General features: G+C 37.0%; 2 protein-coding genes across 3 annotated transcripts in view; both read right to left on the minus strand.

Moving 5' to 3' along the window:
- HSPA14 (heat shock protein family A (Hsp70) member 14) overlaps window positions 1-21954 on the minus strand; it is a 39562-nt gene that overhangs the window by 7075 nt on the left and 10533 nt on the right. For both annotated transcript variants that reach the window (XM_032880936.1, XM_032880937.1), the window contains exons 6-10: window positions 21216-21306; window positions 19674-19778; window positions 18423-18584; window positions 16301-16456; window positions 14035-14137 (exon numbers count right to left, since the gene is read on the minus strand). In XM_032880936.1, coding sequence (XP_032736827.1) covers window positions 14035-14137; window positions 16301-16456; window positions 18423-18584; window positions 19674-19778; window positions 21216-21306 — 617 coding nt within the window. The remainder of the gene's footprint in view (window positions 1-14034; window positions 14138-16300; window positions 16457-18422; window positions 18585-19673; window positions 19779-21215; window positions 21307-21954) is intronic.
- LOC116881248 (60S ribosomal protein L35a-like) lies at window positions 20215-20656 on the minus strand. The gene has a single exon (XM_032880939.1). The coding sequence runs from the start codon at window positions 20593-20595 to the stop codon at window positions 20263-20265; it is 333 nt and encodes a 110-aa protein (XP_032736830.1). The 5' UTR covers window positions 20596-20656; the 3' UTR covers window positions 20215-20262.

Below are 21954 nucleotides of genomic sequence, written 5' to 3' on the forward strand. Positions count from 1 at the left end.
ATTTCAGCTCAGGTCATGATCTCAGGATCATGAGACTGAGCCCGGCATCAGCCTCACTGCTGGGCATGGAGCCTACTTAAGATTCTCTTTCTCGGGGCGCCTGGGTGGCTCAGTGGGTTAAAGCCTCTGCCTTCGGCTCAGGTCATGATCCCAGGGTCCTGGGATCGAGCCCCACATTGGGATCTCTGCTCAGTGGGGAGCCTGCTTCCTTCTCTCTCTCTCTGCCTGCCTCTCTGCCTACGTGTGATCTCTGTCTCTCAAATAAATAAATAAAACCTTTAAAAAAAAAAAAAAGATTCTCTCTCTCCCTTTCCCTATGCCCACACACCTGCTCCCCTCTTTACAAAACAAAACAAAAAAAGCATCAAAAGTTAAAGACAGACTCTCAAAGACAGCAAGAGAAATGCAACTTGTTACATACAAGTGACCCTCTCATAAGATGATAAGCAGAGATTCCAACAGAAATCTTACAAACTAGATGTGAGCTATCCTAACTGCTGAAAGAAAAAACCTGTCAGCCAAGAATACTCTACCCAACAAAGCTATCCTGCAGAACTGATGGAGAGATGTGTTTTACACACCAATGAAAGCTGATGGGAGTTTACCAGACTAAGCAATGTTCAATGGAGTTCTTCAAGGGTGCTAATTAGTAACTTGAAAACATATGAAACTGTAAAACTCCCTGGTACAGGTAAATATATACAGCTGACCCTTGAATAATTCAAAGGTCAAGGACACTTATTCCCTGCATAGTTTAAAATCCACGTATAATGTCTGACTACCCCAAAACTTAACTATTAATAGCCTACTGTTGACCAGAAACCGTATCAATAACACAGTCAATAAACACATATTTTATATGTTATATGTATTATATACTGTATTCTTAAAATAAAGTAAGCTGGAGAATAAAATGTCAAGAAAACCATGAAGAAGAGAAAATCCATTTAAAGTACTTTACTGTATTTATTGAAGAAAAAATCCATTTATGAGCAGATCTGTGCAATTCAACCTGTGTTGTTCACAGGTCAACTAGTTAAATTCAGAATACTCTAATATTGTAATGGTGGGGGGTGAGCACTTATAACTCTAGCATAAAGGCTAAAAGAAAAAAAACCATTAAAAATGACTATAACTACAATAATTAATTAATGGATACACAAAACAAAAAGACGTAAATTGTGACATCAAAAACAAAACGTGAAAAAGAGGAGTGTAAAAATGTAGAGCTTTGGTATGTGTTCAAAGTTAAGCTGTATCGGTTTCAAATAAGATGTTTTATATAAGCTTCATGGTAACCATAAAGCAAAAACCAATAATAGATACAACAAAAGATAAAAAGAAAGATATCAAAACACATTACTATACAAAAAAATCAACAAATCACAAAGGAAGAAGGAATAAAGGAACACATGAACTATAAAACAGAAAATTAGCAAAATGGTTAGAGTAAGTTTATGCTAATCAAAAATTACTTTAAATTATTTTTTGTACCCTAACAACAAATTATTGGAAAGAGAAATTAAAAAGACAATCCTATCCACAACAGCAAAAAAAGAATAAAAGACTTAGGAATAAATTTAACCAAGGAGGTGAATGATTTATACACTAAAAACTATAAAGATATTGATGAAAGAAATTGAAGAAGACATGAGTAAGTTCAAAGATATTCCATGTTCATGGAATGGAAAAATTAATATTGTTAAAACGCCCATACTACCCAAAGTGATCTAGAGATTCAATGCAATCCTATCAAAATTCCAATAGCATTTCTCACAGAAATAGAAAAGACAATCCTAAAATCCATATGGAACCACAAAAGACCCAAACAGCCAAAGCAATCTTTAGGAAGAACAAAGTTGGAGCATCATGCTTCCCGATTTCAAAACGTATTACAAACTATAGTCATTAGAACAGAATGGTATTGGCACAGAAGCAGACACACAGATCAACAGAACAGAGAGCCCAGAAAAAAGCCCATGCATAAATGGTCAATTAATTTTCAACGAAGGAACCAAGAATATACAACATGACCCTGAGATCATATAAGGACAGTCTCCTTAGTAAGTGGTGTGGGGAAAAGTGGATATCCACAGGCAAAAGAATAAAACTGTACCATTATGTTATACCATATACACAAATTAACTCAAACTGAAGACTTGAATTAAGACCCGAAACTATAAAACTCCTAGAACAAAACAGGGGGTAAGCTCCTTGACATTATTAGTCTTAGTAGTGATTTTTTTTGGATTTGACACCCAAAGCAAAAACAATAAAACCAAAGATAAATAACAGTAAACTAAAAAGCTACTGAACAACAAAGGAAAGTATCACCAAAGTGGAAAGGCAACCTGGAAAAAGGGAAAAAATATTTGCAAACCACTTATCTGAAAAGGGGTTAATATGCAAAATATACAAGGAAGTCATAAACTCAAAAGAAAAAAACCGAACCACCTAATTAAAAAGTGGGTAAAGGACTTAAATAGACATTTTTCTGAAGAAGATATACAGGTGGCTAACAGACACATGCAAAGATGCTCAGCATCACTCATCATAAGGCAAATGCAAATCAAAACCACAAGGAGATGTCGCCTCACCCTTGTTAGGGTGGCTCTCATCAAAAACACAAAAGAGAACACATATTGGCAAAAATACAGACGAAAGGGAACCCTTGTACACTGCTGGGAATGTGAAATGATAGAGCCATTATGGAAAACAGTATGGAAATTCGTCAAGAAATTAAAAATAGAATTGCCATATGATCCAGCAATCCCACTTCTGAGTATATATTCAAAAGAAATGAAGTCACTATCTCAAAGAGGTATGTGTACGCTCATGTTCATTATAGCATTATTCACAATACCCAACATATGAAAATATCCTAAGTGTCTGTTGATGGATGAATGGATAAAGATGTGGCATATGTATATAGACACAATGCAATATTATTCAGTCTTAAAAAAGAAAGAAATCCCGTCATTTGCCACAACATGCATGAATCTGGAAGGCATTATGCAAGGCGAGATAAGCTAGACAGAGAAAGACAAATATGGCATGGTGTCACTTATATGTGGAATCTAAAAAAAGAAAAAATGTCAAACTCATAGAAACAGAAGGTAGAAAAGTGGCTGGAGCTACGTGGTGAGGGAAATAGGGAGAGGTTGATAAAAGGGTACAAAATTTCAGTTGTAAGTGAATGAGGTCTGAGGATCTATTATATAACATGGTGATTACAGTTGATGATATTGTACTGTGTAATTGAGATTTGCTAAGAAAGCAAGCTTAAGTGTTTTCACCTCTGACCCAAAAAGGTAAAAATACAGGGTGACAGATGTGTTAACTAACTCCATGGTAGGAATCCTATCACAATGTATACGTATATCTAATCCTACCTGTAACTATAAATACTTTACAATTGTATTTGTCAATTACAATTCAATAAAGCTGAATAAAACTGCTCCTTTATAAAGACCTGAATTTCCTAATTCATACATTTAACACTTACATCTCCATAGGTACACAGGATATTGAATAAATAGGTAGCCCAAGAAGGGAAACCATCAATAATCACTTCTTATTTCACAGTCTTTTTATGGATATTCTCAAAGCTCAATGTGTTAGAGAAAACGACCAACTGATGAAAACTAGGCCTCTTTAACATTAGGTGTGAAATGAGGAGTAATATACTGATCTTCAGGTGAGGGCATGAGGAACATCAGCTGAGTGAAACAGAAAAAAGGAAAAGCAGGTTTGCCCTGGCAAAGTTCCCTAAGACCTCCCTAAAAGGTCTGTTTTGGAGGTAAGTAAAAATAAAAGTCTTCTCTAAAATTTTACGATCCCATGTAAATACCATGAGGATAAGAATGTAGAATACGCCACTCAAATTTCTCACAGTCAACATCAAAAAGCTTTATCAAGAAGCAATTAAGTTGGGGATAAAAATACATTATATGTTTATTAAAAAAAAAAAGAAGCAATTAAGTGATGCTATGCAAAAAAAACCCAAAAAACAAAAAAAACCCAACAAAACAAAAAACTAAAAAGTTTTGGCTTTTGGAATTTTCATTTAAAAAAGTGAAAAAAAAGGGTGCCTGGGTGGCTCAGTGGGTTAAAGCCTCTGCCTTTGGCTCAGGTCATGATGGGGTCCTGGGATCGAGCCCCGCATCAGGCTTTCTGCTCAGTGGGAAGCCTGCTTCCTCCTCTCTCTCTGCCTGCCTCTCTGCCTACTTGTGATCTCTATCTGTCAAATAAATAAATAAATCTTTAAAAAAAAAAAATAAAAATCATGAAAAAAATAACAATGTGTTACCATTAATGCTGACAGTAACCACCAAGTTTTAATTTAAATAAATTCTTTAAAGATCTAGTCTGTACTATAAGATTTCTTTTGTGATTTAAAATTTAATAGAGTATACATATTTTGAACATGAATAACTTACTAAATAACATACTAAACATAAATAACATACTAAAGGATTTTCAAATATAACTTTTACAGTAATTTCATAAAACTGCTATTAAAAAAAATCAAACAACCTTAACTACTTGGGTATTAAAAACATGAATCTAAACAACAAAAAGGAAAAAATATATTATAGATTATTCTAAAAATACAGAAAATAATAAATTCTATCAAAGCTTACTGAATAAAACCAAAGCTATTAAGAAGTGAAACTGTAGTTAATTTTTTTACTACAGAAAAAAATGAAAAAATAAATTGTCATTCAATATAAGGATTTAGAAAAATAACGAAAGTGTCCTGGAAAGACTGGAAGAAATAAGAAGAAAATCAGAAATAAACCAATTAGAAAAGAAAAAAAAAAAAAGACTTAAAAAAAATCTGAAGTTTTTTTGGGGATAGTAGTAGCAGGAGTTAGAGCCAAAAAATAAAAAACAAACAAAAAAATCTGTCAAGCCTAGCAAAGGAAAAGGAAATTATACGCACAAATGCATATATATGCATACATACACATACACACACACACACACACACACACACACACACACACACAAAATAGAATACTATGCAGCCATCAAAAGAAACAAAATCTTGCCATTTGCAGTGACATGGATGAAACTAGAGGGTATTGTGTTGAGCGAAAGAAGTCAATCAGAGAAAGACAATTACCATATGATCTCTCTGATAGGAGGAACTTGGGAGATAGGGCGGGGAGTCATGGGGTCTAGGGAAGGAAAAAATGAAACAAGATGGGATTGGGAGGGAGACAAACCATAAAAGACTCTTAATCTCACGAAACAAACAGGATTGCTGGGGGGTGGGGGTAGGGATAGTGTGGCTGAGTTATGGACACTGGGAAGGGTATGTGCTATGGTGAGTGCTGTGAAGTGTGCAAGCCTGACGATTCATAGACCTGTACCCCTGGGGCAAATAATACATTTATATGTTAATTTAAAAAATTAAAGAGATTAAAAAAAATTTTTTTTAAATAAATAAAATAAAGAATTAGCCTAAAACAAACAAAAAAAAATTTTTAATCAAAAATTTACCCTAAAGATACAAATGTAGGGATCTGAAGGGGCACATGCACACGAATGTTATAGCAACAATGTCCACAATAGCCAAACTATGGAAAGAAACTAGTCCATCAACAGATGAATGGATAAAGAAGATGTGGTATATATGGGGCACATGGGTGGCTCAGTGGATTAAGTCTCTACTTGACCAGGGGATCTGGCACACTTTCTTATGTTGAACTTAATTTACAGATATGTAAATCATACCTAAAATCACATTCCCACATTATATGGTTAAATACTCACTTTAGAATTCTACATATATCTTTGGAGTTATACTGAATATATATTTAAAAACCACCATAAAAGGTTCTGTCCTTGGTTAAAGAAACGTATTTTTTTAAAGATCTTATTTATTTGACACACACAGAGAGAGAGAGAGAGAGAGAGAGAGCATGCACATGTGCACAAATTGGGGGAGCAGCAGAGGGACAGGGAGAGGGAGGGACAAGCAGATCCCTGCTGAGCATGGGCTCAATCCCAGGACACTGAAATCATGTCCTGAGCCAAAGTCAGATGCTTAACCGACCAAGCCATCCAGGCACCCCTACAGAAACCTATTTTGTGAGTGGATACTTTTCATGATGAAAATGAAAAAACAAACAAACAAACAAACAAAAAACCCCAAAATATTACTTCTAGTTAAAGAGTTTAAAAAAGTTTTTTTTTAAAGATTTTATTTATTTATTTGAGAGAGAGAGAGCAAGCATGAGCAGGGGAGGGGCAGAGGGAGAAGCAGACCTTCTGAGCGGGGAGACCAACTCGGGGCTTGATCCCAGAACCCTGGGATCATGACCTGAGCTGAAGGCAGATGCTTAACTGACTGAGCCACCCAGGTGCCCTTCTAAAGGATTTAAGGCTGAATTCTATACCAAACATAACCCAAAATGTAAGATTGGACACTGACATGGTGTAACAGAAGAAAAGGGGTTTCAGGTTCCAAATCTGGAGAAATTAGCTGTGAAAGAAACATTAATTACTCAGTATTTCTATTTGTCAATTTGCTATTTTTTTCAAGCTAGAATTTAAAAGGTAACCTCCACTATCAGGTATTTGTATTTTTATATTGAGTTCAGATGGGTATTTTCTGGCAGCTGTGTTTTCCTATACTTGACAACTTCATTCACGTTCACGGCTGTCCCCTACAACTAACTGCTAGAGCGTGTAACCTCTCCCACATGGTGCCTCCGGCTATGAAGAAAAGGAAGGTAATATTAATCTCTTTCCGAGGAACACTGTGTATGATTACATTACCGTAAAATAAAGTAGAGTTAAAGTACTGGAAGTTTTGGTTTAGAAGTTATTATTCTGAGTAAATGAATCAGATATATTGTGGTATTTTGTCATCTAAGTTCAAGCATTTGAGACAAAAAAGGAATAATGTTTTTATTTCTTTGAGTGTGTCTCAGGAGTTGTTTTTTTTTTTTTTTTTTTTTAAGACAGAGAGAGAAGTAGTCTCTGCTTATGAAATTACAACCTAGGACAAGGTAGACCATTAAGGAAGGAGCAGGTCATGCTGCTGGACTCAAAAAGAAGGGAGGTAGGAGCAAGAAAGACGAGAAAAGGACCAAGCTGTGCCTCTAACTTATAATATGCTTCTTATCTGAACAATGCTTGAGACTCACCCACACTCCTCACACTGTCCCTAGACAGAAACCTTGAGGCCCTACTGGTAAACAATGGTTCAGGAGATGCCAGAGACAAGTCATCATGCAGGGAAGAGAGAATGAGCTGGGAGGCCAGTAGCTAAGGCACTTCTATCATTCTTTTTTAAGATTTTATTTATTTATTTGAGACAGAGAAAGAGACAAGAGCAGGGGAGAAGGCAATGGGAGAGAAAGAGGGAGGAGATTACCCAATGAGCAGGGAGCCAGACATGGGGCTTGATCCCAGGACCCTGAGATCATGACCTGAGCCACAGGCAGATGTTTAACTGAGTCACTCAGGTATCCCCCTAAGGCACTTCTTAGACCAATGAAACCAAAAAGCAGAACCATTCTCCTTTAAAGCATCTGATATCAAAAGGGGTTACTTTTTTCAGACAATATGGTTAAGGTAGAGAACCCCGAAATAGACCATTTACTCTTTCCCGCTAAGCACAAATAAGGTGAAAATAATAAATTATCACAGAAAATTAATATACTAAAAGAATAATTCTTCATAACAAAGTGAGGTCTATCTCAGGAATACTGTTCCACATTAGGAAAGTATCAATAACTTATTACACAACTTAAAGACAAATATAAAGGAAACCATAAGCCTGCCTTGGAGGTGTCCAGAAAATACATTTGTAAAGACTCACCACCTATTTCATATTAACACAGGAAATGTTAGGAAAAGAGAATGCTTAATATGAGAAAGAAAATCTATTTCTTTCTTTCTTTTTTTTTTTCAAGATTCTATTCATTTACTTGTTAGAGTGAGCACAAGCAGGGAGGAGCAGGCACAGGGCTCCCTGCTCAATGCGATGTGGGACTCGATCCTAGAACCCTGGGATCATGACCTGAGCCAAAGGTAGATGCTTAGCTGACTGAGCCACCCAGGCGCCCGAACTATTTCTCCCCAATTATCAGTAATCACATTTTTTGTTAAAAGACTAATAAAATATTCCTCTAAAAAAGAGAAAAAAAGAAGGAAGTTCTGACCAACATAACCAAATATATATAAAAAAGTGAGGGATACGTTTTTGAGAGAGAAGTATCACCACTCACATATAACCCTCTCCCAGAACTCACAGCCCGCCCCAACTACCACTCCACTTTCCCGCTGCCCTTATAGCAAAACTTCTCAAGAGAGTTCTTTGTACTCGTTGTGTCCACGATCCTACCTTCTATTCTATATTTAACTCACTCCAGTAGCGTGTTTCTCTCCATTACTCTACTAACACAAACCAGGTAAGCTCAGTGGTCAGTCTTCGGGCCTCACCGGCTGGGCCTCCAGCACTACAGGGCAGGTAATCTTTCCCTCCCTAACGTGGACAATTTTACTGGTCTCCTGGTTCTCATGGTTCCTCACTAGCTAGTCCTAAGTCCCGTGCTACATCCCCTTTTGGCGTGTACATGTCCAGAGGCCCTGGACCTGTCCGGAGGTCTCTTCTCTGTTGTGATTCTATTTCATGCAGGCACAGCTCTAAGCGGCATACAGACACTGACGAAGGCAGATCTCCAGCTCAGAACTCTCTCCTAAAATGTGGACTCACATGTCTAACCACACTGTACTCCCGCCCCTGCAGCCAGAGGCAACCATGCTGTGTTCTGATTCAATCCCTAGCTCCCTGACCACTCTCTCCCTGGTCCGCTCAGTTCTACCCACTGCCCTCACTGCTGCCCCTCACACAACAAGCTTTGGGCACATTGCTGTTCCCTGTGTCTGGGAAACTGGCAGACAGGCACACAGCTGGGCCCGCCACTTCATTCAGGTCTCATCAGAAGCCACCTCCTTCTATGGGTATCTTACCTGAAAAATCACCCTTTGTCACTAGCTGTACCCTTATCCTGCTTCATTGTTCTTTAGAACAGTTATCTTAACTGGGCATTATTTTCTTTGTATGTTCCTTTATACATCACCTGAATATTTCTACTAGAATGTAAGTTCTATGAAGACAAAGACTTCGTTACATTTAGTGTTGTATCCCAAGTGCCTAGAACCTGCTTGCACAGAATGGGCATACTCAATAATAAGTTGTGGATTGATTAGTAAATTAATTTGAATGCATTCCTAGGAAATTTCAGAAGACTCCATGAAAATTTATTAATAGCAAGAATTCATGAAATGGCAAAAATATAGGGGTGCCTGGGTGGCCCAGTTGGTTAAGTGTCTGCCTTAACCCAGTGTTCCAGACTGTTGGGTTTGAGCCCTGCATCAGGCTCCCTGGTTGGCATGGAGTCTGCTTCTCCCTCTCTGGGTCCCTCACCCTGCTCATGCTCTCTCTCTCTCTCAGATAAATAAATAAAATCTTTTTAAAGAGTGGCAAAATATTAGATAAATAAGCAAAATCCAGTAAGTATTCCATTTATCAGTGGAAACAAACTGGAAAAATAAAAGTATAAATAACATCTCATTCACAATAGCCATAAATCTGACAGCAAATATAGCAATAATTTAATGTAACTACTAAGAAAACATGTAACTGAAAGTACTAAAGAATATCTGAACAGAGAGATATCAACTTCTTGGTCAGGAAAACAATATACTGTAAAGTTCCTACACCATCCCAAATTATTTTACAGTCTTAACGAAACTAACAAAATTATAATAATTCTAAAGCTCTCTTGAAAAAGAAGTATGAATAAAGAGAATTTTTTAAAATTGCTATGTTAATAATGATTACCTGAATAATACCTATTCAGAAAGTAAATTGTTTTCTGGTGAGCAATATGGCAATAAATATTAATAATTACTTAATAATTAATATTAAAAGTTTTAAAATTTGGGATTTACTCCTATATTTTATCCTAAGGAAGTTAAGGATGTTCACAAAGCCTCAAAGACTGCTTTTTATAAAACCAAAATAACTTCTACAACTAAAATAAAGAATTGATTTTATAAATTATGGTATGTCAATATAATCAAATACTGTGCAGCTTTTTAAAATTGCAGCTGTAGAGCCTGGGAGCTTGGTTAAAATAGAGGGATTAATCACATCAACTTATCTATGTGTTCTTCCAAAAGCCCACTAAAATGACAGTAAAGAAATTTAAGACATAAGTGCACAAGGGCAAAATAAATGGGAATGAGATCTTGAGTTTGAGATTTCAACAATTCTGGAAGTTGGGAAAGAGAGGTAACTGTCTTAAAGCAGATGAAGTCAGAGATAACCAAGGAGGAAGCAAGGTGGTCTGACGTACAGAATCCCAGTGTGGCCCAGGCCTTGGAAGCACCAAGGCCCACAGAAGGGAGGCTAAAGCAGAGACATGAAAGCAGGGTGACTGACAGGATACATGGAGTGACTGGACTCCCCAAAGCCCTCCCCTCACCCAGACAGGGGGCTACCAGCACCTTCTCCCACACTCAGGGCTGGAGTTCTGGACCAGTTATGGGATGTAGGCACGACACTACAGCACCGGGGGAGCAGGCATGGTGCCGAAAGCAGGTGGAATAAGGGCAAGTGTGCATATTAAGGAATAGGAATGGTGACGCTCCTGCTCTCTGAAGGCCAGAAACCAGACATGTCCTTCTTGAGCAAGAGATCAGAGGATTTTTCTGGAAAAAAACAAGTCCAGATATTAAGGTGAGAAAGGCAGTGGGCACAGACATGGGTGAAGAAAGAGCCTGGCTTGCAGAGCAGACTGCCCGAGCACCAGCCCCAGCTCCACCGCTAATGCACTTCCCTTCTTTGGAAATCTCTTCGTTTCCTCACCTGAAGATGAAGATCATGGTGCATACCTCATGGTGCTGTTGCGTGGATTAAACGTTTTAAGGCAAGTCAAAGTCCAATTATTCCCTCCTCCTTCCCTGTAAGAGAATTACACATCGCCACCCATGGCCGCTGGCCTGACTGTGCCTCTCTGAGATGCAGCAGATTCCCCGGCCCCACTGTCAGGCCTGGCCCTGTGTCTAGTTTTGGCCAACGGCATGTATGTGCACTGAAGCACACCGTATTGAGGCGCAAACTTTTTAAAGCCATGCATGTTCTTGCAAGCTCTCTCCTCCTTTCCCCTCTGCCATGAGAAATGCATGTCCCAGAGAGAGCTGCTCCTTTAGCCTGGGTCCTAAAAGGGGAAGCAGGGAGAAGAGAGCCAGAGCCAAGAGACCTATAGCCACCTTCAGCAGCCCACATGAAAAATGAGAAGATTGTCTGCTGGAGAAAACCACTGAGATCTGGGGCTTGTTACTGTAAGAAGGTCAACAAACTACAAAGACAACTCTGTTTTTAAGTTCTCAAAAGTCTGTACTTTAGAAATATCTGGGGAGTGAATCTTTAACAACATTCTTAATCCTAAGAATATATTTGACCTAGGGGCGCCTAGGTGGCTCTGTGGGTTAAAGCCTCTGCCTTCGGCTTGGGTCATGGTCCCAGGGTCCTGGGATCGAGCCCCGCATCGGGCTCTCTGCACAGCAGGGAGTCTGCTTCCTCCTCTTTCTCTGCCTGCTTGTGATCTCTATCTGTCAAATAAATAAATAAAATCTTTTTTTTTTAAAGATTTTATTTATTTATTTGACAGACAGAGATCACAAGTAGGCAGAGAGGCAGGCAGAGGCTTTAACCCACTGAGCCACCCAAGCGCCCCAAATAAAATCTTTAAAAAAAGAAAGAAAGAAAGAATATATTTGACCAAATTCAAGCAATTGAGAATTTTACCACTTGTGATATCTAAATGTCAGGGCTCTATGACCAGTTAATGAAGGTAGAGAACTTACTTGTGCTACACATGACATTTCACTTCATCCTTGTAACTAACAACCCTGTAGAATAAGTTATAATACTCACTTACAAGGTAAGTATTTTCACCCTCCTAATAAGAAGAGTTAAAGAAGGCTCAGGAAATTAAGTGATTTGCAATTAAGTCTACTCTGGAACTACTGGCCATGAGCCTTCCAGTTCAGGTGGGTCTGTCTCCAAAGCCATTCACTTCCCACCACAGCCTCGCTACCATTATACCACATCTCATTCTCCATGATCCACCCCCAGCCCTCAAACATTGAACACAATGCCTGGCATATTATACATGTTAAAAAAAACTCAAAAAAAAAAAAACAAAACAAAACTTCTTGAATGAAACTGCAAAGAAAACCACCCAAAAACAAAAATTCCCCAATTTCCACTGTATAGTGTACACCAAATAGTTAAAATATAAAAACTTTCAAACCATAGATAATTTAAAAGAAAACAGCATTAAATGTCTGTCATACATCTGAACAGAGATGGAATTTATACTTAGAAGCAGCTGAAGAAATCAGAGTGACAGACCAATAGATTTAAATAAATAAAGGAAATTTCTGTATGTCAAGTACCCTCCCCTTCCCTGAGAGGACCAAAAGTAAACAGTAAACTACATGCCTTAGAAGATTGCAGTAAATTACAGTTAATATACTCATTATGTAAAACATCTGTACAAAAAAATTTTTTTTAATACTAAGATGTAAATCATTAGATAGTCAAAGAATATGAAATAATTAGTTACACAGAAGGAAATACAAGATTAAATAAATATTTAAGAGCTAATCCTCTACCAATAAAATACAAAAATATCAATATTCAACAATTTAATGGAAAATTTATCTTTGAATGATAAGACTCAGAGTTGGCAAGGTAAAATGCATATCTTTAGGTATTGCTGATATAGTATTAGTGTAACTCTTTTAGAAAGTAATGGAAGAGGGGGTGTCTGGGTGGCTCAGTCATTAAGTGTCTGTCTTTGGGTCAGGTCATGATCAGAGGGTCCTGGGATGGAGCCCCACATTGGGCTCCCTGTTCAGCAGAAGCCTGGTTCTCCCTCTTCTATCCCACTGCTTGTGTTCCCTCTCTCACTGTCTCTGTCAAATAAATAAATTAAATCTTAAAAAAAGAAAAAAGTAATTGAAGGTAAAAATAGTCTAATGCTATTTATACTCTTCAAACCAATAATTTTACAATGGGAATCCATCCCAAATATGGTAAAAACTGATGTCCAAAGATGGGCTTCACTGTTTAGTAGAAAGAGAAACCCAACTTAGTGTCCCCAATAGAACACAACAGAATGAAATAATCTGTGGTGGCTTTCCTTTCCTAGGACACTAAGAATGTATTTTAAATTGTGTTTAAGAACATTATACAGTAATAAGGGGAAAGGAATTGGTTATATTATTATATAAAAAATACAATTCAAAATTGTATGTACAGATTGGATCAGTTAGAAATGTTACAAAATACTGATTTGTATTTTGTAAAGTACTTGCCTTTTGGTTTTTCCTGAATTTTCTTTCATGACTACTTATGATTATTCTAACAATAAAAAAATATACAGTTTAAGGAGTAGAAATAATTTTGGGGGGAAAAAGGAAAACATTAATAATTTGAATATTCTTGAAAAGTCTCAAAATACTTTGCTACATGAGCAAAGAGAAGCAGAATGGTGTACCGGTTAAGAGCAGACTCGGGACCTACAGGTAGTTAAATCCTGGCTCTACTGCTAACCACACGATTGCCAGGAAATTTTACTCATTTTTTCTGTACCTTGGTGTGTTCACTCATAAAATGGGGACAGATAAAAGCAGCTGCCTCATAGAGTTGTTGGTGAGTATTCAATGAGTTAATTCATGTAAAATACTTAGAAATAGTGCTTTGCACATAGTAAACATATAAGTATCCATCAGCTTTTGTTCACATCTCAAAAAATATACTGGAAAGAAACTATTCTTTTTTGTTAGGAAACTAGAGCCAGTATTAAAAAATTCAATTTTCCTTATTCTTTAACACAATCTCAGAAAACATTTAAATTAATAAAAATATTATTTCAATAAAAGGGGCTGAATTCCAAGACTGATACTACTCCTAAAATAAAAATATAGAAGTATTACCTTGTTGATATCATCTGCTGTAAATCCAGTTTGTTCTAAGAGTCCTCTGATTGCTTCTATACATTTATTAAAAAGTGGAGAACAGAGAAGTTCAAATCTTGCTCTGTACAGGAAAAGACATAGAAAAAAGGCTTAGTACAATTAAGACAATTTTTCTTGTGAAGAGTAATGCCCAAACCTAGAATAATGGTTCTCTTAAAGATAGGTTTATGATCAGAACAAGATATTAAACACCTAACAGTGTAATACCATGGTGGGGAGAGGACACCTAAGTTATTCACCTACAAATGTATGAAGACATTCAATGTCAAATTCAGAAGATTCTTATCCATGGCTTACTTGCAAAAGCTTTCAAAAAAACCTAAAAATAAATACTCAGTATATGGTATTTCCAGCAAAGCCATAGATTCAAATTCAAACTCCATTTAGAAGCTTTCGCTATTTTTATACATTAAAGGTTTCAAAAATTATTTCTCATTTTTTCTTTATAATCTGAGACTATGCTGTACATGTTTAGTTCTCTTACTCTGAGAAGCCTGAATGCTAACACATAATTTTAAGACCTATGATTATGAAAAATGTATTCCCTAACTTCACACTAAACTTAAATGCAGATGACTGATTTTTAAAATTATTTGTACTATCTATATATACCTTATAGTTGAAATCTTTGTGATAAAGGCAAAATTTCCTTAATGAAAAATTACAAATTCTATTTCATTCCTGATAACCAAGCAATAATACGCAAGCATATACTGAGTACTTGGACAAACTCACCATTAAGTTAGGAATTCTAGAAACAGAAAAAATACACAACACTCTGCCCACAAAGAGATTTCAATTTAACACCTTTCAACCTTTTGGGTCATAGTCTGAAATCTCTCTTAAAAGAGCTAGCAGTGCTAACAGAATTTTCTGTGAGCCACCAGGCTTCTGAGACTATTGAGCACTTGAACTGTGGCTAGTGCTGAGAAATTGAATTTTTTATGTTATTTATTTCTAATTAAGTACAATTTAAATAGCCATAGGTGGCTAGTGTCTATTGTATTGGGGACACAGAGCTAGAGTCTTCAGGAAAGCCCTGGGAAATAAGGAAGCTAAACTATAAAGACCAAATGAAGAGTGAATTTAACCAAATATAGTCAGTAGAATCCTAAAAATAATACTGTAATTCTGGAAATTATTATTATGTTTCCAAGTCACCTGTTAGGTTGTTGGGAGGTTTAAACAGCGAACCACTGGTAGCTATTATTAGCGTTAATAATATGCAAGGCAAAATGAGAGGGCAATGTCCTCCCTTTGGACTCTCTGAGTACAGGTGTAATCACCTGTAACCAACATTTTGGATTATGTAAAAGATTAGGAAATTTAAAATAACTTTATGCAAATGAAACCTGTGTTTACTAAGTAAACACTAACAAAATTTAAAATGCTGACAACGGGGGTGCCTGAGTGGCTCAGTGGGTTAAACCTCTGCCTTCAGCTCAGATCATGATCTCAGAGTCCTGGGATAGAGTCCCGCTTTGGGCTCTCTGCTCGGCGGAGATCCTGCTTCCCCCTCTCTCTCTGCCTGCCTCTCTGCCTACTTATGATGCTCTCTCTCTCTCTGTCAAAAAAAATAAATAAAATATTAAAAAAAATAATAATAAAATGCTGACAACGGATGACAGAGGCAACAAAACCAAGACAAACATGAATCTTTGGTGACAGAGAGCATGAACTCTGGAGTCAAGCTTGTGGCGTTTGAACCACTGTCCATCACTAATATTACACATATTTACCCCGTAATCCTGGGCAAGAATGAAACTTCTCTGGTTCTGCTTCCTTGTGTGTAAAATAAAGAAAAGAATCCTACTTACCTCATTGGGTTGTTATGGGGATTTGATGAGTTAATATACATTACTATTTAGACTACAGCCTGCCACACTGTGTTAACTATTTAGTTTGACTAAGTACTGTTGAAACACGTGCAGCTCACATAAACTTAACCAACAACAAGCCTTTCTTTCAAAGATCTAGGATTCCTTTTTCACACACTGTTTTTCGTAGCGGTCGGTAACATGGCAAGCAATCACGACTGAGGTCAGTAGCTTTGGAGCAGTTACTTAGTCTAACAAGAACTCGACTTTAGAATAAAGACAAGAAAGCTCTTCCTTTACCGATGGCTAATAAATCTCAAAAGAACAAACAAAAAGCCCTAAGTGAGAAAATTACACCTAAAAAAAAGTCTTTGGAATTTTTTAGGTTTTTTGAATTTCAGTTTTACCTGGACACGTTGCAGTCAAAATCTTGACCTTCATACAGTGAGTCAAGGAAACAATTGGCACTTCCCAAGGTTGACAAAGAATGCTTTGCAGTGTCAGCACTGTTCATCAACTTCATCATGGCTCGGGCATTCCCTCTCACGTCATGTTTGAAGGATCTAAATCAAAAATACAGTCTTTGGAGCTTAAAAATCCCTAGGCCATTTATATATAAATTCTAATTATTAGATTCTATACATTAGAATTTATAAAAACTCAAATCTGGATAATGCCTACTAGTATAACAATATCATAAATTCATATTAATATCAGATTTTAGTAACTAGCTTTAAAACCCTTCAAAATGTCTGAATAAATTCTTTGCAATTAAGAGTCTCCTCAAGAAAAAGAAATGAGTATTTTTGATACTTGGAATTGCTAAATTCTGTGACCATAATAACAGACTGTCCTTTGAAGAAGTAGAGTAGCTACCATCTTTTGGCAGAAGCGATAAACAAGAGGGTGACGGAGATCTATTGTGACCAGGTCAAGTCTCTTATCTCTCTCCGTTTATAAATGCAGCACAATCACAGTTTAATGGTATAAAATGATCGGTCCAGCACTTAAAAAAACCCCAAAAAACTAAAAGGGTTTTTTTTTTCCCCCTAAGATTTTATTTATTTATTCGACAGAGAGAGAGCACAAGAGAGAGCGCACCAGCAGGGAGAGTGAGAGAGAGAAGCAGGCTTCCCCACCAATCATGGGGTTCGATCCCAGGATTCTGGGATCACGACCTGAAGGCAGACGCTTAACTGACTGAGCCACCCAGGTGCCCCTAAAAGGGCTTCTTTAAAGAAATTTGACACATATAAAATATGTAAAATTACCATTTCTCTATCCCCAACACAAGGTAATTGTTAAAATTACTTCGCTCTGTCTCTAAACATGTATAATAACTGGAACTGGTAGTCAAATGAACAACGTCTTACCCTGGAGTTGAAGCACCTTCATAACAAAAAGCAGTATAGGTCTTTATGAAACAAGTGAGAACCTACCTCTTTTTCAAGATGTTTTTTTACGCAGTTTAGTCAAACTGATGAAAATACTGTTTTTGCCCCCACCCCCAAATTTTTTTTTAAGAGTGACAATGTCTAAAATATAAGCTTTATTTATTTGGCTCATGATTTTGAATGGAATAATTACACCCAGGAACAAAACTGAAATATTCCTTGTGACAGCAGGTTAGTAATTAAATAAACACTCCAAAGACACTAATTCACTAGGATGTGACCATGACGTAATGTATTCTTTATCAGCTCTAACCTTTTCAAATTTGTTTAGAAGGTACAGAGAGCATGAACTCTGGAGTCAAGCTTGTGGCATTTGAACCACTGTCCATCACTAATATTACACATATTTACCTCAGTGCCTGTACCCTCCTTTATCTAGACATAACAGAAGCACCTGAGGAATTAAGAATTTTTTTTTTTAAAGATTTTATTTGTTTATTTGACAGAGAGCAAGAGGGAGAGCACAAGCAGGGGGAGGAGCAGCGGAGAGAGGGGGTGAAGCAGGCTCCCCACCCCGGGATCATGACCTGAGCCTAAGGCAGTCACTTAACCAACTGAGCCACTCAGGAGCCCCTGAGGAATTAAGAATTTGAACTTGGAGACCCAAGTTCACACCATTCAACATCTGGTGGGCCCTCGCACTAAGTGAAAACTCTGAGCACACTGTGCTGCGCAGCTTGGCCTCTGCTTCCCTGCAAATGCTGGGAGAGCACAGGATAACACCGACATGAAAATATCCAGCGCACTGGAAAATAAAAACGAAAAATAGGTCCTCCTTCAAAGCAGTGCAATTTAAAACAGAAAAAAACAAAACAAAAACCCTGAAGAGAAACTTCAATCAAAACATCATCTAGGGCGCCTGGGTGGCTCAGTGGGTTAAAGCCTCTGCCTTCCGCTCAGGTCATGATCCTGGGATCGAGTCCCGCGTCGGGCTCTCTGCACAGTGGGGAGCCTGCTTCTCCGTCTCTCTCTGCCTGCCTCTCTGCCTGAAGTGTGATCTCTGTCTGTCAAATAAATAAATAAAATCTTTAAAAAAAAAAACCAAAAAACCATCATCAAGTCCATTAATACTCACCTCTGAAACTCCGAAGCTAGGTACTGTGCTAAGGTTTCTGTGAAATGTGTACCTCCGATGTTACCATCAGTGTTCGTTGAAAGAACACGGTATATTCCACTGTTCACTTCCATGACACTGACAGATAAGGATGTTCCTCCAAGTTTAAACACCAAAATATTGCTTAAAAGAAACATAACATGAGTAAGTTATGAGAGAATCACACCGTTTTAAAGGTAGGTTGGACATCAGAAGTTAACTTAGTTTAATCCCTAATCATAATAAGGAAACTGAAAATCTCACACGAGTCAACTTAGTTGTCCATGGTCATCACTTAGTGCTGAATTAAACCTAGAACCCATAGCCCATATCTTCTGATTCAAAGTCAAAGTTTGTTTTTACTTAGTTGTACTAGTAAAATTTGATTTTTCTGAGTAACCAGAGTTCAAGATACTAAATTTTCTTTTCTTTTTTAATTCTAGTATAATTAATATACAGTGCAAGATACTAACCTTTCCAAGCAGAGATCTGTGATTATAACAAATCGTAAGAGAATTAAATATAGAAATTTTATGTGCTAATATTGACCAAGTAACTACTATAATAACACGTTCTATAAAAATCAAACATATGTAAAACTAGAAGCTAATTTCTGATATTCTATGATTATCTAGTTCACCTAAAACTGTTTTCTTACTGATTTAAACATATTAGTTTTTCTAGCTGTGAAATATGAGTAAGGTGAAACAACTAGGGAAAATTGGCACATCTGTATTAATCTCCCTCCCTAAAGGTGCCCGTGTCCGTTCTATTAAGACAAGTTTTGACAACTAAATTAGGAGTATGTCTTACTATTTTATTACTAAAAGACATCTCAAATCTTATGCTGGACTCTCCCCATCTCCTGCCAAGAAAAATGTATGTAAAAGTACTCAGTTTCTAAACATGTTTAATAATTGGAATTGATGGAAAAATTAACAGTGCCCTAGCCTGAGCTAGAATTTGGTCGGGCTTGTAAATTTCAAAGCTTTCTCCAATAAAGATAACATGAGTGATAAGAGAAGGATAGGAAAGCTCAGTCTTCCCTCTCGTTATGTCCTTTTTCTGCTCTCCTAGGACGTCTTTCTTATCTATTTGAAAATCTCCAATGCAGTTTCAGGATCTTTTTATTCATAAAGGCTTTATTTATATAATAATCCCTACTGATAGAAATGTAGTAATCTAAAATATTTTCTGCACTGAAAACCTTAAAGCTGCAAATATGGTTTTTACCTTTTTCCAGTGGGGCAGTCTTGTCCAATTCCATAAGCCAGAAGAGCTGCAGATGGTTCATGGATTAAGCGCAAAACATTAAACCCAGCAGCTCTAGCTGCTTCCCTGTGGATGATTTGCGTTCAATAAATTTAATATCAACATGTTCATCAATACAACATGTTCAAGTATTTTCTTAACAAAGAAAATAATGTGTGCATATATGAAGTAAGGAAAAGGAAAGCTCTCAAAAATGCCTATGCTTATAAACTTTAGAGTTTAATAATAAACAAATTTAATTTAATTAATAATGTAATTAATTATAACTTAATAAAGCTACATAAATTAATAAACAAATTTATAATACATTTTGGAACTCTCCAGTTTCTTTAACTTAGGGTCAAAGTTTTAAAGTCCAAGTAAATAACGCAATTATCTGTCCCAGAAGCAACTCAGATGCTTGCTGAAGTCCCACATGAGACTCTATCCTCAAGGCAAAGGCATGCATGGTTGCCAATTATACCTGAATAATGACCCATAAAAACTAAAAACTAAACCCAACTTTTTTTTTTTTTTTTAAATCTACACCTTTATTTACTTTTCATTCAATTTAAATCCTTGAGGGGTACAGCATCACACGGATTCTGTGGCCAATGGCTTTAGCAGGAAGGTTGCTTCGGAATTTGGCACGAACCATGCCGCTATTTCCATGAGCACGAGTTACTTTTCCCCAGATTACTCTGGTTTTGTTTGGTTTGCCACCAGGAGTCACTGTGTTGTTCTTTGCTTTGTACACGTAAGCACATCTCTTGCCTAGATAGAATTCCGTTTCATCTCGAGCATATACACCTTCGATTTTAAGAAGAGCTGTGTGGTCCCTCTGGTTGCGGAGACCCCGCTTATAGCCAGCAAAAATGGCCTTGGACCACAGCCTTCCAGACATTATTCGGCGTTTTAGAGGAGTCCTGTTCCCAGCAGGCCTCGACAGGCCCCAAGATGGCGGAAAAAGCTTTTTTTTTTTTTTTTTTTTTTAAGATTTTTTTATTTGACACAGAGAGAGAGAGTGAGCAAGAGGAGCAGAGGGACCAGGAGAAGCAGATTCCTTGCGGAACAGGGAGCCCGATGTGGGGCTCAATCCCAGGACCTCGGGATCATGACCTGAGCTAAAGGCAGACATTTAACTGACTGAGCTACCCAGGCGCCCCCCCAACTTAGATGTAAAGATCTAAGGTGAAGAAATTATTGCAAATATTTTCATTGCAAAAAACTGTGTATTTTTATATAATTACCACATAAACCACTTAACCTGGTAATTAAAAACATTTCCAATTGAAACAATTAATAAGGTACATCTAATTTTATGTTCTTTTGGCATTTCATAAAAGACAGGAAATATTAATGATCATTACTAGACTTTCTACCATATTATTTATATATGTAACTTATAATCATCTATTTACAAATACAATTTTATCGCCAAAGGTATTTTCAAATACAATTTTACCTTTTACTACATTATGATATGAAATCTATATTTCCTTTAAGCAAATAAGATAAACTTACCCGAGAGCATTTTTTTGCTTTTCTCCAAAATCAAATGGAACAGTAATAACTACATCATTTGCATCTGAGCCCAGTACAGAATGTGCTGTTTCTGTGTACAAAAAAATATAATAATAAATTCCAATGACAAAAAAAAAAAAAAATCACGACACTGCAGTTTACTAATTTGTGCCAAAGACCTTCTCACTGTAAAGATTTTCCAATTCACCTGACTGCCCACCCCACTCATTTTCTTCCCTTGCTCTCTTAAATCATGCAGAACTTTCTGTGGTTTTGAAAGTTTGTGGACATGGAACTAGGTACTTTCCAAAAAGCCTGGCTCTTAGGCTTCAAAAATGGCAACTATCTCCCAAATTAGCCTGGTTCCATTAAGAACGAGCTGCTAATCCATGAGTGTGAAGACAAGCAGCATATTAGTTCAACACATTAAAAAGGTGCCTTCCATCCCAAAAATTTATAAGGTAATTCCAGAGCTGAAGTGAGCCTTATAAATACTGTACTCCTGAATTTTCCAAACTGTTCCACAGCATGCCACTCAGCTTCGAGCCTTCGTCAGAAGTGGTGGTAAGCCAGACCTGCTTCATCTGCCTAAATAACTGTTCAAGGAGCACTGTTAATCTTGAGCTAAATGTTGATCTAAATCTTGAGATAAAATGTTCATTCTTCACCAACCTTATTTGGTCACTTCACTTTAAGAAGCTGTGAAAATGCTAACCTGGCCCCATCCATAACGTTACTT

The sequence above is a fragment of the Lontra canadensis genome, unplaced genomic scaffold (genome assembly GCF_010015895.1).
Source record: "Lontra canadensis isolate GAN:19392208 unplaced genomic scaffold, GSC_riverotter_1.0 scaffold72, whole genome shotgun sequence".
In the NCBI taxonomy this organism is placed as follows: domain Eukaryota; kingdom Metazoa; phylum Chordata; class Mammalia; order Carnivora; family Mustelidae; genus Lontra; species Lontra canadensis.